Source organism: Pneumocystis jirovecii (assembly GCF_001477535.1).
Source record: "Pneumocystis jirovecii RU7 chromosome Unknown supercont1.1, whole genome shotgun sequence".
Lineage (NCBI taxonomy): Eukaryota > Fungi > Ascomycota > Pneumocystomycetes > Pneumocystales > Pneumocystaceae > Pneumocystis > Pneumocystis jirovecii.
Genome location: NW_017264775.1, coordinates 318,013 through 342,371, shown reverse-complemented (window position 1 = coordinate 342,371; position 24,359 = coordinate 318,013). Strand labels below are relative to the sequence as shown.

The window sequence follows — 24,359 nt, the reverse complement described above, 5'->3', positions numbered from 1 at the left end:
TATAGTTTTAAAAAAATAAACTACAAGATATTCTAAATTAAAGCTACTAAACGATTTGATATATCTAACTGTATATGAATAATATTTGCTATACAAACAAGCATAAGAACATCTTGTAAATGATTGTTGAACATTCTTTCAACATCAAGAGAATCTATATTAGAAAAAACACTCATATTATCCATTAAAAAACGAATAATAACAGGATTAATTTGAATTTTTCCATCCTATAATTTTTTTAAAAAATATAATAAAATTATTAAATCTTACCATAACATTTTCAACATATTTTTTAACTTTTTTCAAAATTAATAAAATTTTTTCAATAGATTGTTCTAAATTATCCATATCAGTCAAGATACTTGTTTGTCTATTTTCTTCATTTTTAGCTTTTAAAATTGAATCAACTTTAATAAAGATTAGAAGATATTTAAGAACAATATTATTCCATACATCCATTCTTTTCTAAATCATAATATCTTATTTCATGTGGTATAGGCAAAAACAGACAACTATCAGCAGTTCGCTCAGATGTCACACCAACTGCCGATGAAATATAGGTTTTGCAATTTAATCCAAATTTAAGATCAAATGATACAGTCAAATGAACAGCAGGAAAAGGATATGTGCCATCTGGAGAAGAAGAATAAAAATTCTGTATAAGTGCACTAAATGTATTCAACTGAGATAATGTAGCAAACCTATGATTATTAATATAAAGTAAAATTATAAAAAAAAAATTAAACCAGCCAACAACTACTTCATGAGGATTAGTTTTGCGATGCAACTCATACATAGTTTTATGATATTCCATATCTACTTCTACCTAATTAGAATTAGAGACAAGATAAAATAAATAATTTCATAAACCTGATCTTGATTTTCATTATGAGGTACAACAAAACAATTACGAATCTCTATTTCAGATCCATCCTCGGATCTAATACCTAAAAGTGTACCAATAACTCTATTTTGTCCATGACTTCTTCGAAGAGAATAATCAAGAATTAAAAATAAAACAATAGGATCAACTACAATATTTACTGTATTAAAAATTGGTGAAATATACGAACTTTTTAATCTTTCAGGATATAATAATATACCGGTTTCCAACACCATTACAAGAATTTCAAATGAAAAAATATAAAGAAGACCTAAACGTCCCAATTAAATAATAAATATTATAATACGCTTTTTCAAAAAATTCTTAAAAAACTCCGGTCTTTTTAACGATATCTGTAACATAAAACTTAAAAGCTCATGAAAACATATTTAAAAAATGAAAACTAAAAAAGAATCAAAAGTGTCAAATATTTTATCAAAAAGGTATATCTTTTTTTTAAAAAAATAGTATAAAAATTTTCTAATAATAAAGAAATATTTATATAAATAAATCTCAAAATGCAAAACATTTAGATATTAAAAAAAACGCAGAAGCAGATAAACACAATTTTACAACATCCAAGGCTTTCGAAATTCTTATAAATTTACTAGAACCTGAAAAACATGAACAAAAAAAAGTAACAAATAAAAATAACAAAGAAAAAAGAAAAATTAGCAACTTAATATATGAAGATATAAAAGAACAAAATAAAATTCAGAAGTTAAACAAGAAAGTTATTTCCCAATCTAACTTAGAAAGTAGCGATTCTGATATTTGTGAAAATAGTATGTATAATATCACAAAAAATATATTTAATTTAATTATATAGATATTGATCCATTTTACCATCATTATCAATCTCCAGATGAAGAAAAACTAAATTCATTTGTAGAAAAAGCGGCTAAAAATAAATGGATAATAGAAAAAAAAGAAATAATAGAAATAGGAAAGTTAGTTCAATATAGACTTTCAGAAACAGATAATTTTGGGATTAAACTTAAAATTTTAACCCCAGATATTAACAATTTCAAGGTTGGATATTTAATAATAATAAAAATCTTATAAAAAATATAGATAAAAAAAAGTTTAAAAGAATCATTTTTTAAATACCAATCAATATATCATGAATCAAGTAAAGAATAAAAGAAAAATAAAAAAAATAACTAAAATTGTTTCATAGATACTTTAACAAATATACAAAACATTTCAATAACTCCAATATTTTTATATCAAGATTTTCTATTTACTTATTTAAACTATAACAACAAAAAGGAATTAAGGTCTTTATATACTTTGCATATTTTGAATCATATATATAAGTTAGCTATACTCTTTGATTTTATAAAATTTTAGATTAAAATTTTTCAGAACTCGACATTATATATTAAAAAATAATGAAAAATTAAATCATTCTCAAAATCCAGAAATAGAATATAGAGATCAGGGATTTACAAGGCCAAAAATTTTAATTTTACTTCCAACAAAAAATTCATGCCTTGAAGTTGTACAAACTATTATTAATATATCTAAAACAGAACAACAAGTTATAAAAAGATCTTATTGTATTAGTCTAATTAATATAGGAAAATAAAAAGCGATTCATTGATGAATATTCTATAGAACTTGACAATATAAATCAATCTAAGCCCGCTGATTATAAAGATTTATTTATTGGAAATACCGATGATATATTTCGACTAGGAATAAAAATTACTAGAAAAACATTAAAAATATTCTCAGAATTTTATAACTCAGATATAATTCTTGCAAGTCCACTGGGACTACGTCTGTTAATAGACGAAAAAGGGTAAAAAATTTATAATTCGTTATATATATTTTATTTCTTTAATAGCAAAAAAAAAAACCGAGATTATTTATCGTCAATCGAAATAACTATTATTGATAATGCGAATGCTTTACAAATGCAAAATTGGGAACATGTTTCATACATTTTTGACAATTTAAATGTGTTACCTAATGAAGCTCATGAATGTAATTTTAGCAGGGTTAGAAACTGGTATTTAGATGGAAATTCCAAATTCCTACGTCAAACCCTTATTTTTGCACAATATCTAACTCCCGAAATAAATTCATTATTTATAAATTATCTTTTTAATATTAGTGGAAAAAATAAAATCAAACAAACTTACAAGGGGTCTATTGAAGATGTAGGATATAAAATAAAACAGGTATAAAATATAATTTTATATAAAATATATAAAATATATAGATATTTCTACGATTACATTCATCCGATCCATCTATAGATCCAGACACGAAGTTTTCATATTTTAAAACATCTATACTACCAAATATCGTAAGATCGGAAGGAAACGGATTCCTTATTTTTATACCATCGTATTTCGACTTCGTTAGAATACGTAACTATTTAAACAAAGAAGAAGTATCTTTTACTTTTATATCTGAATACTCTTCAAATTCCGAAGTATCAAAAGCAAGATCATATTTTAATACGGGTAATAAGAAGATTTTACTATATACAGAGCGCGCACATTATTACCGAAGGTACAACATAAAAGGAGTAAACACTCTTATATTTTATTCATTGCCGGAAAACTCTCTTTTTTATCCAGAATTAATTGGATTCATGCTTGAAACACAAAAAGGAAAAAACTGCAATAAACATAGTAAAGTATTATTTTCGAAATGGGATGCCTTAAAATTAGAAAGAATTATTGGATCAAAAAGAATTAACTTAATGTGTCATGGAGCTAATGATATTTTTGCATTTCTGTAAAAATAATTCCTCATAGTTTTACTAAATACATATTGATACCTATCACATATTTAATTGTAATTCATCTTTTAAATAAATAATCATACAGCCATCAAAATACAGCATATTGAAACATAGGGGCTTAGTCTTTCACCTATTCTAGCGGCTTTCCAAAAAATTGACAATGCTCTATTTACAACATAAAAAACAATAATCATAGAAATAATAAAATTTACCCATTTTTATTCCTATCCATAAGTGCTGGTGCTTGAGCACGAATATAAGTACAAGTACAAATTAATAAAAGAATAACAAGAAGAAGACTTTGAAAGTTAAAAAGAGCAGACTTAAATTATGAAAGTTAATAAATATCCATTACATTATAAAATTTTTAAACTTACCATTATATATAAAATATAAAACAATTTTTAAAACTAAAATTCTAACGTTAATCTACGAAAATATTTCTAAAATTAAATTTTTAATATAAAAATGACTTCTAATCAAGATTTATTTACTAAAGGAAAAACAATAAAAAAACAGCATCTTTTCACAAAAGATTGTAAAATTCCTTTATTATCGCAAACTTTATAATTAATATTACTAAGTAAAATCTCTTATGTACGCTTTTGGTGATGATAAACAACCTGCATTGGATTCAGTACAAATACTAGAAGATATTGTTATAGATTACGTAAATGAAATGGTAAAAATGGTAAACATAATATAATTTTATCTTATTTATTTTAGTGTTTAGAAGCAGCTCGTGTTGCTGGTAATAGAAACAAATTAAAAGTAGACGATTTTAAAGTAAAACAATTTATTTTTACTAGTTTTTTCATTTTTAATTTGAATAGTTTATTTTAAGGAATGACCCTCGTAAATTAGGTCGTATAGAAGAGCTTTTAACCTTACAAAGAGTAATTGCAGAAGCGCGAAAACAATTTGACGACAAAGATTAAATATCAAAAAAAAATATGCAAATTAAATAAAATTGAAAAAAAAAAAAAACATATATCAATATTTAATATTATACACTTGTGGGCTATATTATAAATTTCAGCCTATATATAATATTAATTATACCCATTATTTAGTCTATATTTTTTCCTAGGGTCATTCTTAATATTGATTCACCTAAAACTTAATAATTTATATTTCTATAGCATTTTTTTTAAATTATCCTTTTATTTAATGATTCATTTATCATATTTTTTTCGAAAACAGATTAACTATTTCAGAAATATTTAATTTTTTATTAATAATATGATTCTAATATAAAAGCATCCAAATCAATATGCTATAAAATATTATAAATGGTCTATAGGACTTTTATAAATTATTAATTTTAAAAAAATTGCTAATAAAGAAATTAGTAAAAAACTATATTAATATATTAATACTTATAAAAACTTTATAGATAAAACTTTCTAATAATATTCAAATATAATTAAAAACAATACAAATTAATATAAAATATTATTAACAATTATATAATTTAACCAATATAAACACAAAAAAATTTATCTTAGTTTTATAGATAACTTAAAAAACATAAAAATAATTAACATATTAATTAATACAAAAAGTAGATCAACTAATCTAAACTATAAATCATGCTGCAATTATAAATGTCATAAAAATATTTATATTAAAAAACTCCAATTCGCGAACAAATTTTAAAAATTAATTTTTGATTTAAAAAAATTACAAAAATTTTAAAAACAAATAAATTAAAGTTATAATGTTATTATATTTATTTATAATATTAAAATTGCAGAAGTCATATAAAAAATAAAAATTAAACTTAAATGCCAATAGATTTAAGACCACTTCAGGTTCATACAATAGTTTCTCAGCTTTTACAAGTAAATCATATAAAAAAAGAACCAAAATGGTTTAGACCGGTTATAGAAACACCTCCAAATTTTAATTTACTAAAAAGATTTCCTCCACAGTTTATTCAATTAACAAATTCTCTAAAACCAAAAGTTTTACTACCTCAAAATATTACATATCCAGAAGACCGACTCAGAAAAAAGTTTTTCAAAGATCATCCTTGGGAGTTAGCAAGACCAAGGAATTTAATAGAATATGATGGGAAAGATGCAGAAAATTATGACTGGAGTCAACTTAATCAAAAAACAAAATCATTAGATGGAGAAAGGTAAATTTAAATATAAAAGCATAAAAAATATTCACTTTTTATTGTTTAGTGTTGTACAAAGACAACTTTGGTTAATGACACATTCAAAACCAAAACAAGCAGAAGAAGAAGCATATGCAAAAGCTCTTTCGGAATTTTATTATGCAAGAGCACAAGAACAAATATCACAAGTAGTTGCAGAAGATGAAGCTAGAATGCATGGAGCAGAATTCTATAAATCTTATATTGAAACTAATGTAATTTTGGAACAGGATATACTTAAAAATTGGAGAGAAAAATCAATATTACAATCAAGCCTTCAAAAAAAAAAATAATATTAAATAAATATGTAAAATATATATAAAAAATTTTCTATATATATTTCATCTTTATAATATATAGTGTATTTTAAAATTATATATTGAGCAGTATATATATGTACATATTCAAAACACATCAAATATTTTTCAGAATTTTAATAATATATAAAATATATTTTATAAAAAAATTTATTGGAATAAATATAGAATTATTCAAAAACGATTATCGATAAAAGTTTATAAAAATTAAAATAAGATGAAATAAAATTAATAATTCTAATAATTTTTAAAATAACAATTACCAATATGGAAGAAAATACGGACCTTGAAATATTAAAAAAACTAATTTGTGAAACTCAAAATTCTAGCAAAGATGATACTACTTTTAATTTTAGTCACAAAAAAATAAAAACTATTCCAAAAGAAATTATAAATATCATTAAAGATAAAGCATTCAGGAATTTATATTTTTGTTTCATAAAAAAAATACTTATTATTTTTAGAATAGCTCTTGGACATAATCAGCTAAGTTTTTTTCCTAATGAAATAAAGAAATTGTCACGATTAAGATATCTTAATATTCGTGCAAATATATTCAAAGAGTTCCCAAGTGTTGTAGGTTGCAGTTAACATAGTAATACATATAACTAATATAGCTAAATATTCAGCTTTGCGATCTACCATCTTTAGAAATTCTTGATATAAGTAGAAATAAAATTCGCCATCTGCCTTATGATTTTGGCAACCTTATGTCCTTAAAAGTTCTTTCAATTTCAAGAAATAGATTAAAGATATTACCACAGTATATTTCAAAAATGGACAATCTTAAAATTTTAAAAATTGATCATAACCCTATAATATTTCCTCCAAAAGAAATTATATATTTCGAAGGAGAAGAAAAAGACATGCTTCCTTGGCTTAATAATGTAAAATCATTCTTATCTACTCATAAAAACGATTTTATTCAAAATATTGAGGAACAATATTTAATTAGGTAATATTATTCAATCATATATAATATACTGTTAATTATAGTCAGTGAAAGTGAAAAAGACGATTCTAATAATATAACATGCCAAGAAAAAAAGGCTTTAAATATGGTAATAAAATTTTTATCTTAAACAATTTTAATAAATAGTCTTCTGAAATACAACATAATATATTAACAAATAAAACAACACTTATATCTCCATCGTTACTGGAAAAAGATCTATCAAAGTCGACAAAAAATGATCAAAACAAAAGAGACAATGTATCTTTTTCATTCTTAACTTTACCAGCAAAAATATCATTAAATAATTCTGAAAATAAAAATGACCAAAAATCTATTGATAAAATAGGTAATTCTTGCTAAATTTGAACCTTTTAATCTATTATTAGGAGATCAAATGAATAATCATTATAAAAAAATATCTCATACCTCAAAAATAACTAATAACTTAAAAAACGCTAATACAAATTTTAAATTTCCTAAAAACGGTATCCAAAAAAATCCAGATATTTATTTCAAATGCTTTTCAACAATCCCAGAAACCAAACGCATTTTTTTAAAATCCATAAAAGTTATAGAAACTTCTAGAGGTATTTTATTTTCTTTATCACAAGTTTATCAAGGAATAAGACAATATGTTATATTTTGTACAGATCCTTCTATAAAAGGAACAATTAACTTATTTCTTTACACTGCTAATATACATATCGAAGCATTAGCAAATGCATTAGAAGAACATGAAACGAAAAACCCTAACTCTGAGCCTTCTGATGTAATTTCTGCATGTTGCGCATGTATTGAAGCTTTTAAACAAGTTATTGGAATTTTTCATAAACATATAAAAAAAATAACAATGAAAGCGGACATTCGTTATACTAGAACCCTTCTTTTATTGCTTTATGGTGCTGCAGTAGAAATTCAAAATTCTTGGATACTTTTGGCATCAGCATTACCTTTAAAATCTTTTAATGCTAATACTTTTTCTTGTAAAAATTATTCGTCTAGTGATTCCACTTTACCACATCATTCTACTCTTAAATCTTTATCAAATATATCAGTGGCTAACTCTACTATTTCGACAATTAATACATCTAATATTAATCCAAAACCAGTTACAATGTTATCTAATTTAAGTCAAACTGAATTACCCAATACTCAGACCTCATCAATCATTACTCAATATTTAGAATTAACAGATCTCTCTAAAACAGATACAGATGAACATCTTTTCGAAAAAATATTAGCAGCAACAACAATAACACTTTCTGTTTTAACATTATTAGAAAATGAAATTACCCAAAATACTACTATAACATCTAAAGAAAGATATTCCACAACATCTATAAATTCTAAAATTAATGTAAAACTAAGAGAACTTATTACAATGTCAATAAATGCAAAAGGTGCTGCACAAAAACTTAAAAATCAATTAAAAAGTATTAAAGAAAACAATATCTCAAATTATAAACGAAAATTTTGGGAAGATACAAACGCATTCGTGAAGGTATAAAAACTTTTGTTTATAAATTTTACTTTAAAAAATTGTAGTCTATAATAGCTATAGCAGCTTTAGCAAAACTTGTCTCAACAGAATTCCCATTTTCAAAATCAATACTTTCAGGATTATCTACAGTTACAAGATCAACTAAAGAATTAACAATTTTACTTTCTATATCATCTTTTAGATTCATAGCAGAACCACAAACTGCTGCTATACGGTCAAAAACATTTTCTCCAATACCTCAATCATCTACATCTATATCTACTAATTCTACAACTCCATCTACTGAACTCGAAACATCAACACAAACACCACGCTTATCTCCATCATACCTTTCGTCAATAACACCAAATATTATTAGTAATCCTGAATCTATAGATAAAATCAATCTATCTATAGCACATACATTAAAATCAGTATAAATTCATTATAAAAACTCTTGCATTATTATAATGACTACATTATCTATTAATTCCGAAAATTCTTGAACAAAATAGAAAAAATATTTTTTAAATTCATATTATTAACATATAAAAAATACTAAAGTAAAACTATATTTATTAATTATTCTATTGATACAGTCTTCAATTATCCAAAATCCCTAAACCCTGTTTTACATCTATTTTCCGCATCTTAAATCATTTTAAAATCATTATACTAACATCATTATTATTATTATAATATCATTAAATTACATTAGATAAAAACAAAATACAAAACTTTTCCTATTTTATTTTCGATCAATTGATTTAACCAGCATCATGGTAAAATTCAAGTAAACATTAGCAATTTTGTCAAAATTAATAAACCTTTATTATACTTCTATATTTTAAATAAAATACATTAATGCGGTGTTTTTCAATTTAAAAATGTCCTACTACCACGAACCCAAAAAATTCATTATGTATTTAATTATAAACAATTATATTTACAATAAATCACATATGGGATTAGAAGTAGTTAGAATCATATTTTTTTTCTAGGTTTATGCCATTTAATAGTAAGACTATTTTTAAGTCAAACTCTGGTATATAAACCATAATAAAAATATGTTCGAAAAAATACCCTTAAAAAAATTTACAGATAAAAACATTAAATATCTTTTAAATAAAAAATACATCAAAAGATTATCATACTAAACTAAAACCACGTAACTGAGCCAATAACAACAAATTCCAATATGCTAAGTTCCTTAAAACAAAAATTCTAAAATATCTTTATCTTTTATTATATATATTATGACGTTGATGTATTTCTGTTTTCGATGTTCTGTATACTAAATCACTATCAAATATACCTTTTAAGTTTGATAATTCACTAGGTCTATCATATGCTAATCTATCATCAGCATCAAACCATACAGTTGAAACTCGATTTAAATATTCACTATCATAACTACTTTTACTTGATCTACTACTTACAGAATTATCCATCAATGTTTGATTCATAATATCTTTTGCAAGTTCCCGAACAAGAACTGCTGTGTCTTGCTGACTAAGTTTCTCAATTATATCATAAAGTCCATATTGTGTCACAAGATTTTGTTTAGAAGGATGTGCATTACAAATACTTTTCAAAACACGTAAAAGATTAAGCCTAACAATAGGTTTTTGATGCTGAAGTCTTCTAATTAACTTCTCAAAAAACTTAGGCTGAACTAATGCACATGCTATTCTTTGACTAAGACGAAGAAGTTTATAAAGACATTCTAATAAATTTTCAAAAGAATTAGCTTTAGCTGTACTAAATGCTTCTATAATTGCAGATATAGAAGATGGCCTTACAAGATACTCTTCTAATTTTCCACTATCATCTTGAAACCTTATTTATTAATATCCATATAAAAAATATATTTGACTTACCAAACAAGTATAGCATCTAACGCATTTGCTTGCCAATAAGGATCATTTAATAAAAATAAATAAAAATCTAAACTACCATTCTGCCATAAAACTTTTCTACAAACTTTACTAGCATGAGCTAAATCACACAAAATAGGTAATGCAAATTCTTTTAAAATGGGCTCTTTCTGAACAATATTTTGAAGTAAAGGAACAACACCAGACAATGCTGCTTCCTCTTGACGCGATTTACTAAGACGACACAAATTGTACATAGTATTTAAAACTTGATTATAAATATCCTATAAAAAATTAAAAATTATATAAAATAAGCTAAAAAAACCTTTGAATTAGTCATTCCTTCACGTGATGCCAATATTTCTGTCAATATTTCAATCGTATTAGCATTCTGCAATGTATCCAAGGTTGCTGGAACCATTGATAGATTTTTAACAAATTTTAACATATTAATTTGTAGATGCAAAGACATTCTAGATAAATCCTTTAAAATTCCTAAAAAAATAAGTTTTAAATAAAACCTTCTAAATTGTTACGTCTTATCACTCCTCTAGTTGTAATTAACTCTTTTACAGTATTATCTGCTTGAGAAAACAATAAAAATATTTTCACAATTCTTTCACTACATATTTTATTTAATTCAGTCTGTTCTTCATTTAATACATGATGCAAAGCAAGAGAAAGAGGATCCATAATTCCACTTTTTGCAAATATCCTGCAAAAATCGCTTTTAGGAGAAGAGCCCTACTTATCAAAATATCAAAACGAAATATAATTATTTTATATACCTGAGCTTCAAAGATACTCCATACTCCATTAATTCCAATCCAAACAAGATCTTTTTGTATTTCATAATCTTCTTCAAGAAACTCAACAAGAACATTTAGACCACGACAACTAAGAAACATCTGAAGTACTACAGCTGATGATTGACACAACATTCTAACAAAAAAAGCAGCTTCAATTCTTATATCATATGGATATTTCTTAGACGCAAACTTAGTAATAACGGGAATACCTCCTATAAAGCATAAATTTTCTTGAGCTTCAACATTACCTTCCACAACCTTCATATTTAATATTAACAAATAAAAATAAAAAATATACTTACAATATTAACAATTTTCAAAAGTTGAAAAATAAGATCTCGTCTTTGACAAACATCAAGGATTTCTAAAATTGGCAATAAACCTGATGCTGCAATTATATTTGTTTTAAAATCAGATGATTCAGAAAGAATAGACATCTAAAAAAAATTAACTTAAAATAAAAAACAAAATATCTTTTAAACCAAATCACTACATCTAGTAATTAAACTTGACTCATCTTGATCAACCTTTAAAGAATCTACCAAAAACATAACACGTTCAGCAGTTCTAGCTTGTTGCTCTCTAGCAATATTAGCGTCCAAATCTATAAAGATCAGAAAAATGATTATTAAATAAAAAATTACCCATTTCTTCAAATCCTTCATTTATTTGTAAAAAAAGATCGTCTTCATCACTAACATCATCACCAAGCTAAGATATATTAAAATACTAAATATCATAAAAACAAGTACCTTACCCATGAATTGTGAGAAAGTTTAGTATTAAGCATTAATGTATCTGAATAAGATAAATTACCCTGTTCATCGCGTTGATTTAAATGAGTAAAAATATTAGAATAATCAGTCTCATCATCGTCATGCTCAATATACTGAGATATTTCAGTAGAACAATTAGCAACACTAAATGAATTATTTTCTGTTGATAACACAGAAGAATTTTGACAAGAATGAGATTTAGTTAATACATATGAAGGTTGAGAAAGTATTTTTATATCATTAGGATGAAAAAGACGAGGACTTGCTAAATTATCTCTCTTTAAAATATAAGAGATTAGAAAAAGCTAAATAAAAACTACCTTATATTGATCAACCTTTTGAGCAAAAGAATGTTCATTTTCCAAAACCAAATCAGAATAATCTTCAATTATTTCATGATGAAAAGATGTAGTGTCTTTAAAATATTTATTAGATGAAAAAAGAGTCAATACTAAAAAAAAAAGTACCAGCAATTTTATTAACTTCAATCAACCCCGTATTTAATTTTTTATCTAAAAACGACTCATTATCCAATTTAATATTCTTAATGGGTCGTATAGTTTTCATATTATCTTCAAAATCTTCATTTGAAGAAACATTTAATTCTAATAAAGTAAAAAAGTATTTTCATCATTAAAAACCATTTACTTGAAAAATTCACTAATGCTACTTCTTTTTCAATTTCTTGATTCATGTCATCTTTTAATTTATCAGACATTTGTTTAAATTTATATGACTTTATATTTTTATATTGTGAGTATTTGCTCTTTAAGTCATCTATATTATAAGAATTTGAAGAAACCAGTTTAGATGGTGAAATATCAGTAATAAAATCATTATCCCAGTTTGACGTAACTAAAAGTATTACAAGTATTATTTAAAAAATTTAAAGCATAATTTTACTTGAATCATCAGGGGACCTAAATGCCTCCGTTTTTAATCTATTTACTTCCGAAACATGTTTCAAAGTAAGTTCTTTAGTTTCGTTAGCAGAAAAACAAAAAGCTGTAGATTTAAATGGCTGTGTAGAATAAACAGATGCTTTTCTGATAGTTCCAATATCTGGAGATTTTAAAGCAGCATTCCACTGTTGAACACTTTTTATAACATCATCATATCTTGAAGTAGATTGGGGAACTATTTTATCATATAATCTTCCTTGTTTAACTAACCAGGGATGTTTAAGTAACTTTTTTGCAGATACTCTAAGATTAGGATCTTTCTGGAAACATTGCATAAGAAAATCTCGTGTAACCTGAATTATTAATAAAAAACCCTTATTATTTTGAAACATACAGGAGAAGAGCCTTCAGGAAGTGGAGGATGTTCATCATTAACAATTCTAAATAAAGCAGGCATTTGATCTAACTTATGATATGGAGGCTTCCCTTCTAAAAGCTCAATAACCGTACAACCAACACTCCTATACTACTTTAATTGTATCAAAAAATATGCACTACATACCAAATATCAGAGGCTGTAGTAACACCACTGAGCTCAATTACTTCAGGCGCCACTAGACAATTATTAATACAATATTTAATTATATATATGTATATACTCCAATACGGACTCCCAACAACAGTAAAATCACTCAATGAGGATGTCCTTGTAGCCACACCAAAATCAGCTAGTTTTACAAATCCTTCTTTAGTTGTTAAAATATTTGCACCTTTAATATCTCTATGAATGACGCCCTGATCATGAAGGTATAAAAGACCATGTAATACTTGAGTAATATAAACAGCTACCAAATTCTCAGGAAATTTCCCAAAAGTTTTACATATGCTCTGAAGAGAGCCATTTTCACAATATCTAGCACATCAATACTAATCATAATATAATTAAACTTAAAATATACTCAAGAACAATATTTAATGCATCAGCTGTTTTAAAAAATCCGTGATACTTTACAATATTAGGATGCTATAAACATAGAAACATATCAATGAAAAAATCTTAATATTAGTAATTCATGTTACATTTAAATTTTTAAGAAGATCAATTTCCATCTAAATAATAAATCGTAAAAACAAAAAAAAAGAATAAAACATACCATAATAACTTTCAATTCTGTTTTTGGAATATTATGTAACTTTATCTGCTTAACTGCTACCGTTTCTCCAGTGTTTAAATTTAATCCACGATATACTGCACCAAAAGCACCTTTTCCAAGACAATCCCCTAAATGCTAAATTAAGTTATTAAGATATTTTTGTACAAAACCAAAAAATATTTTCAGAACATACATATACAGAAAGTTTCTTCCTATCAGTAGCCATTTTATCCTAATTATTTATTACCCAACTTTAATACCCCTACTTCAATAATTTGGATAATATTTCATAAACTTAAATATAAAACTCCAAAAACATTTATTTTTTATCTAAAACTTTCAAAATCTTCCATATCATACTAATTATAAATGCTTAAGGTCGATTATTAATTTAAATTCAACTTATAAAAACTCAGATTCTTACGATTCTAAATTATCAACCGTTCAAAAACTATTCAAAATCAAATCAAAATATAAAAATTAAATTTATTTGAAAAATAGAAACACTAAAAAGTATAGATTAAGTCTCAAGTTTTATGTTTTTCTTTAAAATCCATAAATATTATAAATGTACTAAATTCTTCAAAAAATTAAACATTCACAATAAAAATACTTTAATAAATATATAAAATACAATAAAATATATTTTTTAACTAAATATGTTTATTTAAAAACAAAAACAAAATAAAAACTTATTGTTAATTTTAAAACACCTTTTAAATAATCTACGGACTTGAAATTTCATTTTTTATTAAATCTTTATTTTCAAAAAAAATATAACTTTACAAAAATGCAAAATTTTATATAACATTATTTTATATTAAGAATTATATTAAGAACATAACAATCTGTTATACAAAATATATCATCATCTTGACAAGTTCTTCTATAGATTAACTAAATCAAAAAATACAATTAAATTATATATATTTAAATCTCTCTAAAATATCAACTATACAAAATATATAGAAAATATTATAAACCAATTAATGCCTAGATATAGAAAATATTAATGCAACAATAATAAAAACTAAAAATACAAAAAATAGTATAAAAATCCAACAAATATTATATTATTTTTTTATCAAAACAACATTTACGTAAAAGTCTATGCACTTGACCTATTAAATAAAGACTACCACATATTATTCGTAAACCTTTATCTTGACTAATAGACTTAATTGCAGAAAACAAATCTGTGCTATATTGTATAATATTTTCTTTATATACATATTTCAAAGCCTTTTTAGCAATATCATGAGAACTCATAGCCTTTACCCATGGCATTCCATCTACAGTTTCGAATTCCACAGAATATACTTTATCATAAGGTCTTAATAGTATAGATAATAAAGAATCAGCGTCCTTTGTTTGACTAAATGCAATTAACCAAGAAACAGAATGAGTTCCAGAACGAATACTATTAACATATTTAGAAAGAGAATGCATACCTTCAATATTGTGTGCACCATCAAGAAGAATTTTATCAGCACCGAAAGCTATTTGAGACAAATCTATCCATTCCAAACGCCCTGGCCAATAAGTCCGTAAAAATCCTTCCGAGAAAAATTTAGGTGTAATTACTGAATAATATTTAGATAAAACTTCCAAAGATACCAAAACACATGCAAGATTATTTCTCTGATAACTTATATCCAATATAGTTTTAATTTCACTTTTTTTCCATTGTTGAATATAAATTGATTTGTCTAAATCCATAGTAGCTAAAATAATCTGCCCAGATTCACACTTAATACTTTCATCCTTAATAACTTTCAAAACAGAATCTTCATTTGCACCATCAACAACACAAGGAACATTATTTTTCATAATACCAGATTTCTCCTTTGCAATATCTTCTAATGTATTACCCAATAATTCTTGATGATCTGTACTTATCTTGGTAATAATTGTAAGCAGAACCCGTGATAATACATTAGTAGCGTCAAGCCTTCCACCGACTCCAGTTTCGATAACAGCAAGCTCAATTTTACTTCTATAGAATATCTCAAAAGCAACAGCTGTCATAATTTCAAATTCAGTTGCTCCAACATTATGCTCTTGATTTAAAATCTTTATCTTATTTTCAATCCGAAAAAATATATCTTTATCAACAACTTCACCAGCAACCTTAATACAATCCCAACGATCCATCAAGTGTGGTGAACAATAAAGACCAACACGTATTCCTGAAAAATTAAGATAAGAAGAAAGATATGCACACACTGATCCCTTCCCATTAGTACCAGCAACATGAATTGCTTGGAAATAATTTTGTGGATTTCCAAGATAATCCAAAAGCTGACGAATTCTTGATAAACCTAGTCTTAGCGACATTATTTCATACCAACACTTTTAAATTATCAACTTATATAAAAATACATTTATAATCTTAAAAAAAATAAAGATTTTTAACTATCAAATATATTACATATTTGAATTAAATCGCCAATACATCATAATATATCATATAAAAAAATAAAAAATTCATCTTGAACTTTCAAATTAATGTTTTCTTATCAAAATTATCGAAAGTTCAAATTTTTTTGAAAATAAAGCAAAATTTCAAAAATAATTTTAGTATTTATAAAAACAAAATTCATGGTAAATATCAATTCAAGAGTTTACAGTATATTTCTAATTTTTTAAATATTTTAATATCTAATATTAATGACAAATAATGTATCCACAGAATTGTAATATAAAATTTTATAACTATCAGCAACCTATAGAACTAGAGAATATAAAAGAAAGACAAAAATGTCAAAGTTTCGTAAAAACAGTTCTTTACATAAAAAAAATATCTCATTTTTCATGTATCTCAGCAATAAAACAAAATTTTAGGAAAAATTCAGGAATAATTAGCATAGATATATTGTCTTTAGGAAAACAAATGATAGTAAAACATGACACAAGGATAATAAATACTAATAATCTTATATATGAAATAGAAAACCTAGGTATTAAAACATCTTTTATTAGTAGCGAAATTCTTTACGAAACATGTGACAATAAAAATACTACAAAAGAGAAAATAATCAAATTGAAAATAACTGGAATGACATGTGCTAGCTGTGTGAACTCAGTAGAAACAACTTTAAAATCAATTAATGGAGTTACTGGTGTTATTATTAACCTTGCAACAAAGGAAGCAAAAATTAATTATTGTCCTAGCATTGTAGATATTCAATACTTAATTCAAATTATAAAAGATAAGGGATATACTACTGAAATATTGGACTTTAATAATAATGAAGAAAAACGAAAAAATTTTTCTAAAACAAAATGTACAAAATCATGGAGAAATTCTTTTATAAAATGTCTCATTTTTACTATCCCTTTACTTTTTTTTGAAAAAATTGCACCAAAATTCAAAACCTACAACAAAATAGACAATACAATAATTTTTTTTCCAGGACTTTTTTTTGGGGATATTTTATCTTTAATTTTAACACTTCCAATTCAATTTGGTATTGGCATACGTTTTTATAAGTCTGCATTTAACTCATTGAAACATAAAATATTAACAATGGACACTTTAATATGTTTAGGAACATATATGGCATTTTTTTTTTCTATTTTATCTATATTATTATCTATTTTAACATATCCTCATAAACGACCAACAACTTTTTTTGAAACATGTTCAATACTCCTTACATTTGTTACTCTTGGGAGATATATTGAAAATAAAGCCAAGAGTCGTACAACAGAAGCTTTATCTAAATTAATGTCATTAAGTCCATCATTTGCAACAATTTATATAAATGACACTGATACATCAACTAAAAAAGAATTAGTAGTTCTTACAGAATCATTAAAAACTGGTGACACTGTAATTGTTCATCCAGGAGATAAGATACCAGCAGATGGAATTATTATTTCCGGAGAATCTTATATAAACGAAAGTATGATAACAGGGGAATCCAAACATATTTATAAAAAACAAGGGAGTGAGGTTTATTCAGGAACAGTGAACTACACAGGAAGATTTGAATTTCAAGTAACAAAAGCAAGAGAAAATACAAAACTCTCACAAATTTTATATCTTGTACAGGAAGCACAAACTTCACGAGCTTCTATACAAAAATTTGTAGACAAAGTAGCTTCCTTTTTTGTTCCCTTAGTGCTTTTTCTTGGAATTATAACATTTATTGTATGGGTAATATTAAGTTATACTTTATCTCATCTTCCAAAAATTTTTGATTCCGATAAATATGGAGAAAAAGTCATCATATGTGCTAGACTTGCAATATCAGTCATTGTCATAGCATGTCCGTGTGCTCTTGGTCTTAGCACACCAACAGCAATCATTGTTGGTACAGGGGTTGGAGCAGAAAATGGAATTTTTTTTAAAAATGGAATTGTTTTAGAAACAGTATCAAAGATTACAAAAGTAATTTTTGATAAAACAGGAACATTAACTATTGGAAATATGTGCGTGCATAAAGTAGAAATATCAAATTTATGGAAAAGTTCAGAAATATTATGGTGGAAATTACTATTTATTTCAGAACAAGGATCAGAGCATCCTATTGGAAAAGCAATTGTATTAAAAGCTCAAAAGGAACTTGGTTTATCAAATGAAAAACTTATAAATTATACAACAATATCATTTGAAGCTGTTATAGGATATGGAATTAAATGTTGTATACTTTTACCTGATTATACAAAAGAAAATATAGAATTAGCAATTGGGAACAAAAAATTTATTAGAAAAATACTTGAAAATGAAAACGAAGAAATTCTGAATGAAAAACAAGAAGATAATTTGAATAAAGGATATACACATGTTTATGTAGCAATTAATAAAAAATTTTCAGGATGGATTTCTTTAACCGATATTACTAGAACTAATGCTGCTCAAGCTGTAAACGCACTTAAACATATGAAAATTGATGTTTTAATGGTATAAATCTATTAATATATTCATATAAATATTTACTTTATTTAGGCAACAGGTGATAATCATGATATAGCACTGAAAGTTGGTAGAAACTTAGGTATATCAAAAGATAAAATTTATTCATCTATTACGCCTGAAGAAAAACGTGATTTAATTGTGTATTTTCAATCTCAAAATGAAACAGTAGCAATGGTAGCATAGCTATATTATTCAAATTATATATTAATTTTTTAGGTGGGAGATGGTATAAATGATTCGGCTGCTTTAGCTGCAGCAAATATAGGAATAGCTTTATCAACAGGAAGTAACATAGCTATGGATGTAGCAGATGTTATTTTAACACATTATAATTCAATTCTTGATGTTCCTGCAGCAATACATCTTTCTCGCTCAATTTTTAATAGGATCAGATTAAATATACTATGGGCATCCATATATAATATGGTAAGTATTCCTTTTGCAATGGGTGTTTTTCTACCGTTTGGTATTTACATACATCCTATAATATCAGGTGCTGCTATGGTATGTTCAAGTATCAGTGTTGTTTTAAGTAGTTTACTTTTACGTCTTTGGCGTCGTCCATCCTGGTTAACTGATATTGACATAAATGACAACACAAATAATTTTAAATCATTTATATCAAGATTCAGAAATTGCAATATTTTTTATATTTATAAAAAATATAAACCTATTAATGACATCGAAGTTTAAAAATATTTAATAAAAAAATTAATTGCTTTATTTTTTAACCCAATTATTCAGAAAAATATATTATTTTTGAACAAATATACAAAAATTATATAAAGACTAAATATATTATATAAAATTTTACTTGAAATGCTAAGAATAATGCTAAAATATAAGAGCAAATATAACACAATAATATATGAATTAGCGATTTATTTAGCATTTAAATCATATAGACTTTATTATGCTTCTATAAACAAACTTCAAAAAACTAAACATAATAACAGATAATTCAAATCATAAATATATTACATTGAGTCTAAAGAATACCCATTACAAATATCAAATTAAAACAAATTGAGTCGAAATTTTAAATCAACTCTATTCTACAACATAATTCAATCAACAATATCTTAATACAAACTCATTCAAAATTCTGTCATAAAGATTGCAATTAAAATTCTAAAGAATCAGAATTTATACTAAAGTGAGTTTTCTACATAATCATCAAAATAACCAATATGAAGAATTCAAAAATCATCTTTTTAAATTATAACACGTTTCCCATGCAGCTTTGAAACATCAAATTGTTTAGAAACATTTGGGGTGGAAAATTTTTTTTCATATAAATTTTTCAGACTTTCTACATGACCAGTTTTTAATTTTAAAAATTTAGAATCATTTATAATATATCTTGCTGAAACAAATATTTCTGGTCTAGATGTTGACTTTAAATTAAGTGTTTCATATACAGGACTTGTACAAGATCTCCTACAGATAGAAGAAAAATTAGATAGTGAGGAAAGATTTAGTCTTCGAATTGTTAAATTGGAAGACCTATTGGATCTGCTTTTTAACAAAGAAATGCTTTCATTTGTAATTCCATGTTTCGATGGCATAATAACTTCATTGGATGTACATAATTCAGAAACAGAAGCAGGTCTTTTTAATTGTTCCAGTACTGAAGACGACACACATGATGACACTGGCGACAAAGAAACATGTGAAGATGGTGCAGAAATAAGCTCTAAAGAAGAACTAGGTGTAGAGGACTCATGAGTATCTTGTATAATTTCACAATGCAGACTCTCAGAACTTGAAGGATAATCAAAACCGAATACATCATATGTACTTTCAATAGCAATAACCATTAACATTCCTAAACCACCACCAAGATTACAAAGCTGAACATCAAGGAGAGGATCTGTTGGATGCCTCACAAGAGTTGGTGAAATACAAATAGAAAGATTACGTGGATGCATCAAATTATCTTTAGAATGCAAAGAAACATCTATAATTATCAATAATTAAAAACACAGTTAGAAAAATATAACCGTGAAGTAATGAACATATATTAGACAGTAATATAACAACAGGTCTAGAAAGCCTTGGAAGTAAAACATTTCGAATAAATAGAATATTCGCAGAAGACTGATCAGATATTTTTCTAATCAAAGGATATAAATTATGTGTAAAAAGAGGTTCTGGTAAAGATCTAAGATATAATTTCAACAAAACAGCAGCAAGATGAGGGCCATATTCTGATAAAGTAACTGGATTTCCACGATCATACGCTTCACGAACCTGTTTCAATAAAACTGATGAAGGCGATCGACGAAACAAGCCTTCAACAGCCAAGGCTATTAAAACGCTATGTTAAAATATTTTAAAAAAAAGCAGTAAAAACCTTCACTTCTAATATATTCACAAATATCCTTTACAACTTTGGGTAAACCATTTTCACCCTCAGTACCCATTACCTGCGATAAACTTATTCCAAACATTTGAGATCTACCTTCTAAAAACGTGGCATTAGGTAATGTAATATGCAATTCATATTTTAAATTATGAGCATATACATCAGCAGGCACATTGATCTGCAGAAATGGAACCAACTTAGCTAGTTCACTCAGTGTTGAGACGTAAATTATCTTGCGAGCAAACTTGGGACTCACTAAATGATGCATCTACATATCATTAGTTCTTTATTTGGTGCATCCAAAATTGTTGTCCATACACAATCTAACATAACTCGAACCCACCAAGTTGAATGCACTATATATAAAACCTTAATATATTTGCGGTATTTCCTGCCAAGAGAATGGTATGCATGAAGAAACCAATTCCAGCTTGGTCGATAACACACTCCTCCTGCAAATAACACCACCGAATAGTCATTATCGTCGACATACGTATCCATAACAAGCAGCATACGTTTAAGAAGAATATCATAATCCACATTTTTAGGATCAGGAAAATTCGATGCATTCAAAATCACCAATGGCCTTCCTTCATTGTCTAATCCTATATTTCTTAAATTCTTCTCAGTACTTTCAATATTTAACTAACCAGCAGAAAAAATAAGTCGACTAACAAGTTCCGAAAGCATATCCTGATCATCCATATTGAAATACTTCTTTTGAATCATTGGGAGTGTAAAAAGCGACATTCTATCTATCTTCAATAATTCTTAAACAACTCATTTTATATATAAAACCTCTCGCAGCGTTAATCGGTGCATGATGCAGGTAATAACGTATAACGTAAATGCAATATGTAAACGCAATAATACTTAAAAATAGAGAAAAAAATGTATAAAATACACGAAAAATAAAAAAAAAAACAAATATGTTTAAATAACAACCAATGCTTAAAAACTTTTGATCAAACACTATCCTGATTTTTTTCCAAAAGAAAACATTCCTATTTAATTTCTCCATGCCTTTTTTAAAAAAATACCACACATAATTCATATATCCCAAAATCATATAACACTCTAACAATTCATATTGCCAAAAAAAATAGAAAAAAGACGATAATAACAATGAATCTACAAATCCGAAACAGTTTGGAAAAAATACATTATTCATAAAAAACATATACAATAACCTTTAATAGGCAACTGTTGGCTCAGGAAGAAAAAGCACACCTAATTTAGATGCTGTCCATGCACTAGAAAAAGAACTTCTACTTGACTGTCGTGATGAAGGTGCCAATGCACGCATACTTGCATTTGTATCTATACTTGCACGATATAGATCTCGAAAGCATTTGTTATTACTCATACGAGCAGGCGTTGATGCTGCACTTAAAGAAACAATAGGAGAACCCGTACTAATACTATGTGTTTCAGACCCAACTATCGCATTCGAAAGGGATGATAATGGATCTGCAGACACCTTATCTATAAAAATGTGCGCATCTTTAACCCTTTGAGTATGATTAGTATCCAACGCTGTTGCAGATTCAGAAGTTTCCATTTTTTGAACATTCTTTTTCGCATTGTTATTTTCTCCATATCTATGTGAAACAATAACAGGCATATATGTCAAAACGTCAGACACATGTACTGATCCGCTAGAAGTATGCACTGCATACTCACTATACCGCATTCCAGCCTGAAATTTTCTTTCCAACCGACGATCCTCTATTCGTCGAAATATACGTCTTAGCCAACCCAGTCCTCGAGAAGAACACTTTAATTCACAATCCACCATTTATCTACTCTTTTCCTTTCCATTTAGCCTTTTATTTCAATTATTTTTCCTTATACCTATCTCTCATGTATTCTATACCATGTTAATCGAAATATACGTGTATCACTTCGATACAAACAAAAACGGTATAATTGCTCTCATGAAACATAATTGAACATTTAAGTAAGTAAATAATCCTTAAAACATATTTCGTTTAATTAAAACAAAAGCATATATATTATGTTTAAAAAACGTTTAGTTATACTATTATTCTTTTCATATTAACTTATTCTTCAAAAGACAAGATTAATACAAAGTAAAATAACATTTATTGTCTTTAAAATGCAATTAGATACATGTGAATCATAGTTAATATACAAAATATAGAAAAGTAATATATACCCAAATAATATCTTTTACTATATATTTTATACACATAAACAAATAGCATTATATATAAAAACAGAGATCAAAAAAAACATAAAAAAAGCAAAGAACTTTTAACAATAAATATTTATACACTTTATACAATAGAACATATAAACTTTTTCATAAAGCCTAAATGAACAAAAAAAAAAAGCATAATGATATTTGTACTGTTCAACTGATCATCACTGAAAACAGAAAACTGTAATTTAGACCAAATTATATAGAACATACAAAAAACAAATAAATATATCTAAACAGATATACAAAAATACATACAGATATAGATAGATGCACAATTTTATACATAGATATCTTTTCTTACATCTATTTTCCTATATACCCAATATATTCCTATATTCCATACGTTTCAATAGAATTTCTAAAATACAACTTTAAACAGAAATGTATTCTCCAATATACATCTAAAAATAAACTATTCTACAATTTACATTTAAAATACTATCTTATTGTATCTTTAAAGTATTATTTTTCAAAATCACATTTTAAAATACATGTATCGATTATCTTGAATTTTTAAATATATCAATAAAATTTCACTTTTTATAAATTTAAACATAAAATATTTATATTTTATACTATAATTCAAAATAAAATAATCATTTTCTAATAAATAAAATATTAAACCTTTTCAAAATAAATATATTAAACACATACAACAATGTCACTTTCGATGTTCACTCATCTCCGCTTATTTCACGATCCAAACCTGAACGAAATACCGCACTCCCAAATTAGGCATAAATTAGGTTAAAGATACACTCG

General features: G+C 25.7%; 11 protein-coding genes across 11 annotated transcripts; 5 read left to right on the top strand and 6 right to left on the bottom strand.

Annotated features, from left to right (window-relative positions):
* Positions 1-32: 32 nt before the first annotated feature.
* On the bottom strand, positions 33-1,119 carry T551_00181 (uncharacterized protein; the record flags this gene model as incomplete). Its single annotated transcript, XM_018372448.1, has 4 exons — positions 33-227; positions 271-407; positions 454-826; positions 871-1,119. 4 exons carry the CDS (start codon positions 1,117-1,119, stop codon positions 33-35), a joined length of 954 nt encoding a protein of 317 aa, XP_018231388.1.
* Positions 1,120-1,279: 160 nt separating this feature from the next.
* T551_00180 (rRNA-binding ribosome biosynthesis protein UTP25) lies at positions 1,280-3,641 on the top strand (the record flags this gene model as incomplete). Its single annotated transcript, XM_018372447.1, has 9 exons — positions 1,280-1,326; positions 1,376-1,668; positions 1,713-1,915; positions 1,958-2,015; positions 2,064-2,202; positions 2,252-2,426; positions 2,467-2,690; positions 2,736-3,072; positions 3,114-3,641. The coding sequence occupies 9 exons, from the start codon at positions 1,280-1,282 to the stop codon at positions 3,639-3,641; spliced, it is 2,004 nt and encodes a 667-aa protein (XP_018231387.1).
* Positions 3,642-3,721: 80 nt separating this feature from the next.
* On the bottom strand, positions 3,722-4,024 carry T551_00179 (protein kish-A; the record flags this gene model as incomplete). Its single annotated transcript, XM_018372446.1, has 3 exons — positions 3,722-3,809; positions 3,857-3,966; positions 4,022-4,024. 3 exons carry the CDS (start codon positions 4,022-4,024, stop codon positions 3,722-3,724), a joined length of 201 nt encoding a protein of 66 aa, XP_018231386.1.
* Positions 4,025-4,112: 88 nt separating this feature from the next.
* Positions 4,113-4,582, top strand: T551_00178 (transcription initiation factor TFIID subunit 13; the record flags this gene model as incomplete). Its single annotated transcript, XM_018372445.1, has 4 exons — positions 4,113-4,182; positions 4,229-4,326; positions 4,371-4,430; positions 4,478-4,582. The coding sequence occupies 4 exons, from the start codon at positions 4,113-4,115 to the stop codon at positions 4,580-4,582; spliced, it is 333 nt and encodes a 110-aa protein (XP_018231385.1).
* An 849-nt stretch (positions 4,583-5,431) lies between these two features.
* Positions 5,432-6,101, top strand: T551_00177 (mitochondrial 37S ribosomal protein RSM25; the record flags this gene model as incomplete). Its single annotated transcript, XM_018372444.1, has 2 exons — positions 5,432-5,787; positions 5,837-6,101. 2 exons carry the CDS (start codon positions 5,432-5,434, stop codon positions 6,099-6,101), a joined length of 621 nt encoding a protein of 206 aa, XP_018231384.1.
* Positions 6,102-6,392: 291 nt separating this feature from the next.
* On the top strand, positions 6,393-9,000 carry T551_00176 (uncharacterized protein; the record flags this gene model as incomplete). The annotated part of the gene is made up of 6 exons (XM_018372443.1): positions 6,393-6,701; positions 6,743-7,080; positions 7,126-7,186; positions 7,225-7,426; positions 7,467-8,581; positions 8,626-9,000. The coding sequence occupies 6 exons, from the start codon at positions 6,393-6,395 to the stop codon at positions 8,998-9,000; spliced, it is 2,400 nt and encodes a 799-aa protein (XP_018231383.1).
* Positions 9,001-9,708: 708 nt separating this feature from the next.
* T551_00175 (uncharacterized protein) lies at positions 9,709-14,304 on the bottom strand (the record flags this gene model as incomplete). The annotated part of the gene is made up of 21 exons (XM_018372442.1): positions 9,709-9,761; positions 9,822-10,399; positions 10,441-10,721; positions 10,763-10,932; positions 10,974-11,181; positions 11,226-11,504; positions 11,549-11,683; positions 11,729-11,850; positions 11,891-11,957; positions 12,004-12,300; positions 12,343-12,437; positions 12,490-12,627; positions 12,671-12,877; positions 12,926-13,277; positions 13,319-13,445; positions 13,487-13,538; positions 13,584-13,837; positions 13,884-13,948; positions 14,005-14,034; positions 14,079-14,213; positions 14,272-14,304. 21 exons carry the CDS (start codon positions 14,302-14,304, stop codon positions 9,709-9,711), a joined length of 3,678 nt encoding a protein of 1,225 aa, XP_018231382.1.
* An 842-nt stretch (positions 14,305-15,146) lies between these two features.
* On the bottom strand, positions 15,147-16,415 carry T551_00174 (uncharacterized protein; the record flags this gene model as incomplete). Its single annotated transcript, XM_018372441.1, has 1 exon — positions 15,147-16,415. The coding sequence occupies one exon, from the start codon at positions 16,413-16,415 to the stop codon at positions 15,147-15,149; it is 1,269 nt and encodes a 422-aa protein (XP_018231381.1).
* Positions 16,416-16,758: 343 nt separating this feature from the next.
* Positions 16,759-19,695, top strand: T551_00173 (Cu(2+)-transporting P-type ATPase CCC2; the record flags this gene model as incomplete). The annotated part of the gene is made up of 3 exons (XM_018372440.1): positions 16,759-18,987; positions 19,033-19,176; positions 19,219-19,695. 3 exons carry the CDS (start codon positions 16,759-16,761, stop codon positions 19,693-19,695), a joined length of 2,850 nt encoding a protein of 949 aa, XP_018231380.1.
* Positions 19,696-20,216: 521 nt separating this feature from the next.
* T551_00172 (uncharacterized protein) lies at positions 20,217-22,120 on the bottom strand (the record flags this gene model as incomplete). Its single annotated transcript, XM_018372439.1, has 5 exons — positions 20,217-20,962; positions 21,006-21,311; positions 21,359-21,638; positions 21,689-21,975; positions 22,021-22,120. 5 exons carry the CDS (start codon positions 22,118-22,120, stop codon positions 20,217-20,219), a joined length of 1,719 nt encoding a protein of 572 aa, XP_018231379.1.
* A 442-nt stretch (positions 22,121-22,562) lies between these two features.
* Positions 22,563-23,168, bottom strand: T551_00171 (uncharacterized protein; the record flags this gene model as incomplete). Its single annotated transcript, XM_018372438.1, has 1 exon — positions 22,563-23,168. The coding sequence occupies one exon, from the start codon at positions 23,166-23,168 to the stop codon at positions 22,563-22,565; it is 606 nt and encodes a 201-aa protein (XP_018231378.1).
* Positions 23,169-24,359: the final 1,191 nt, after the last annotated feature.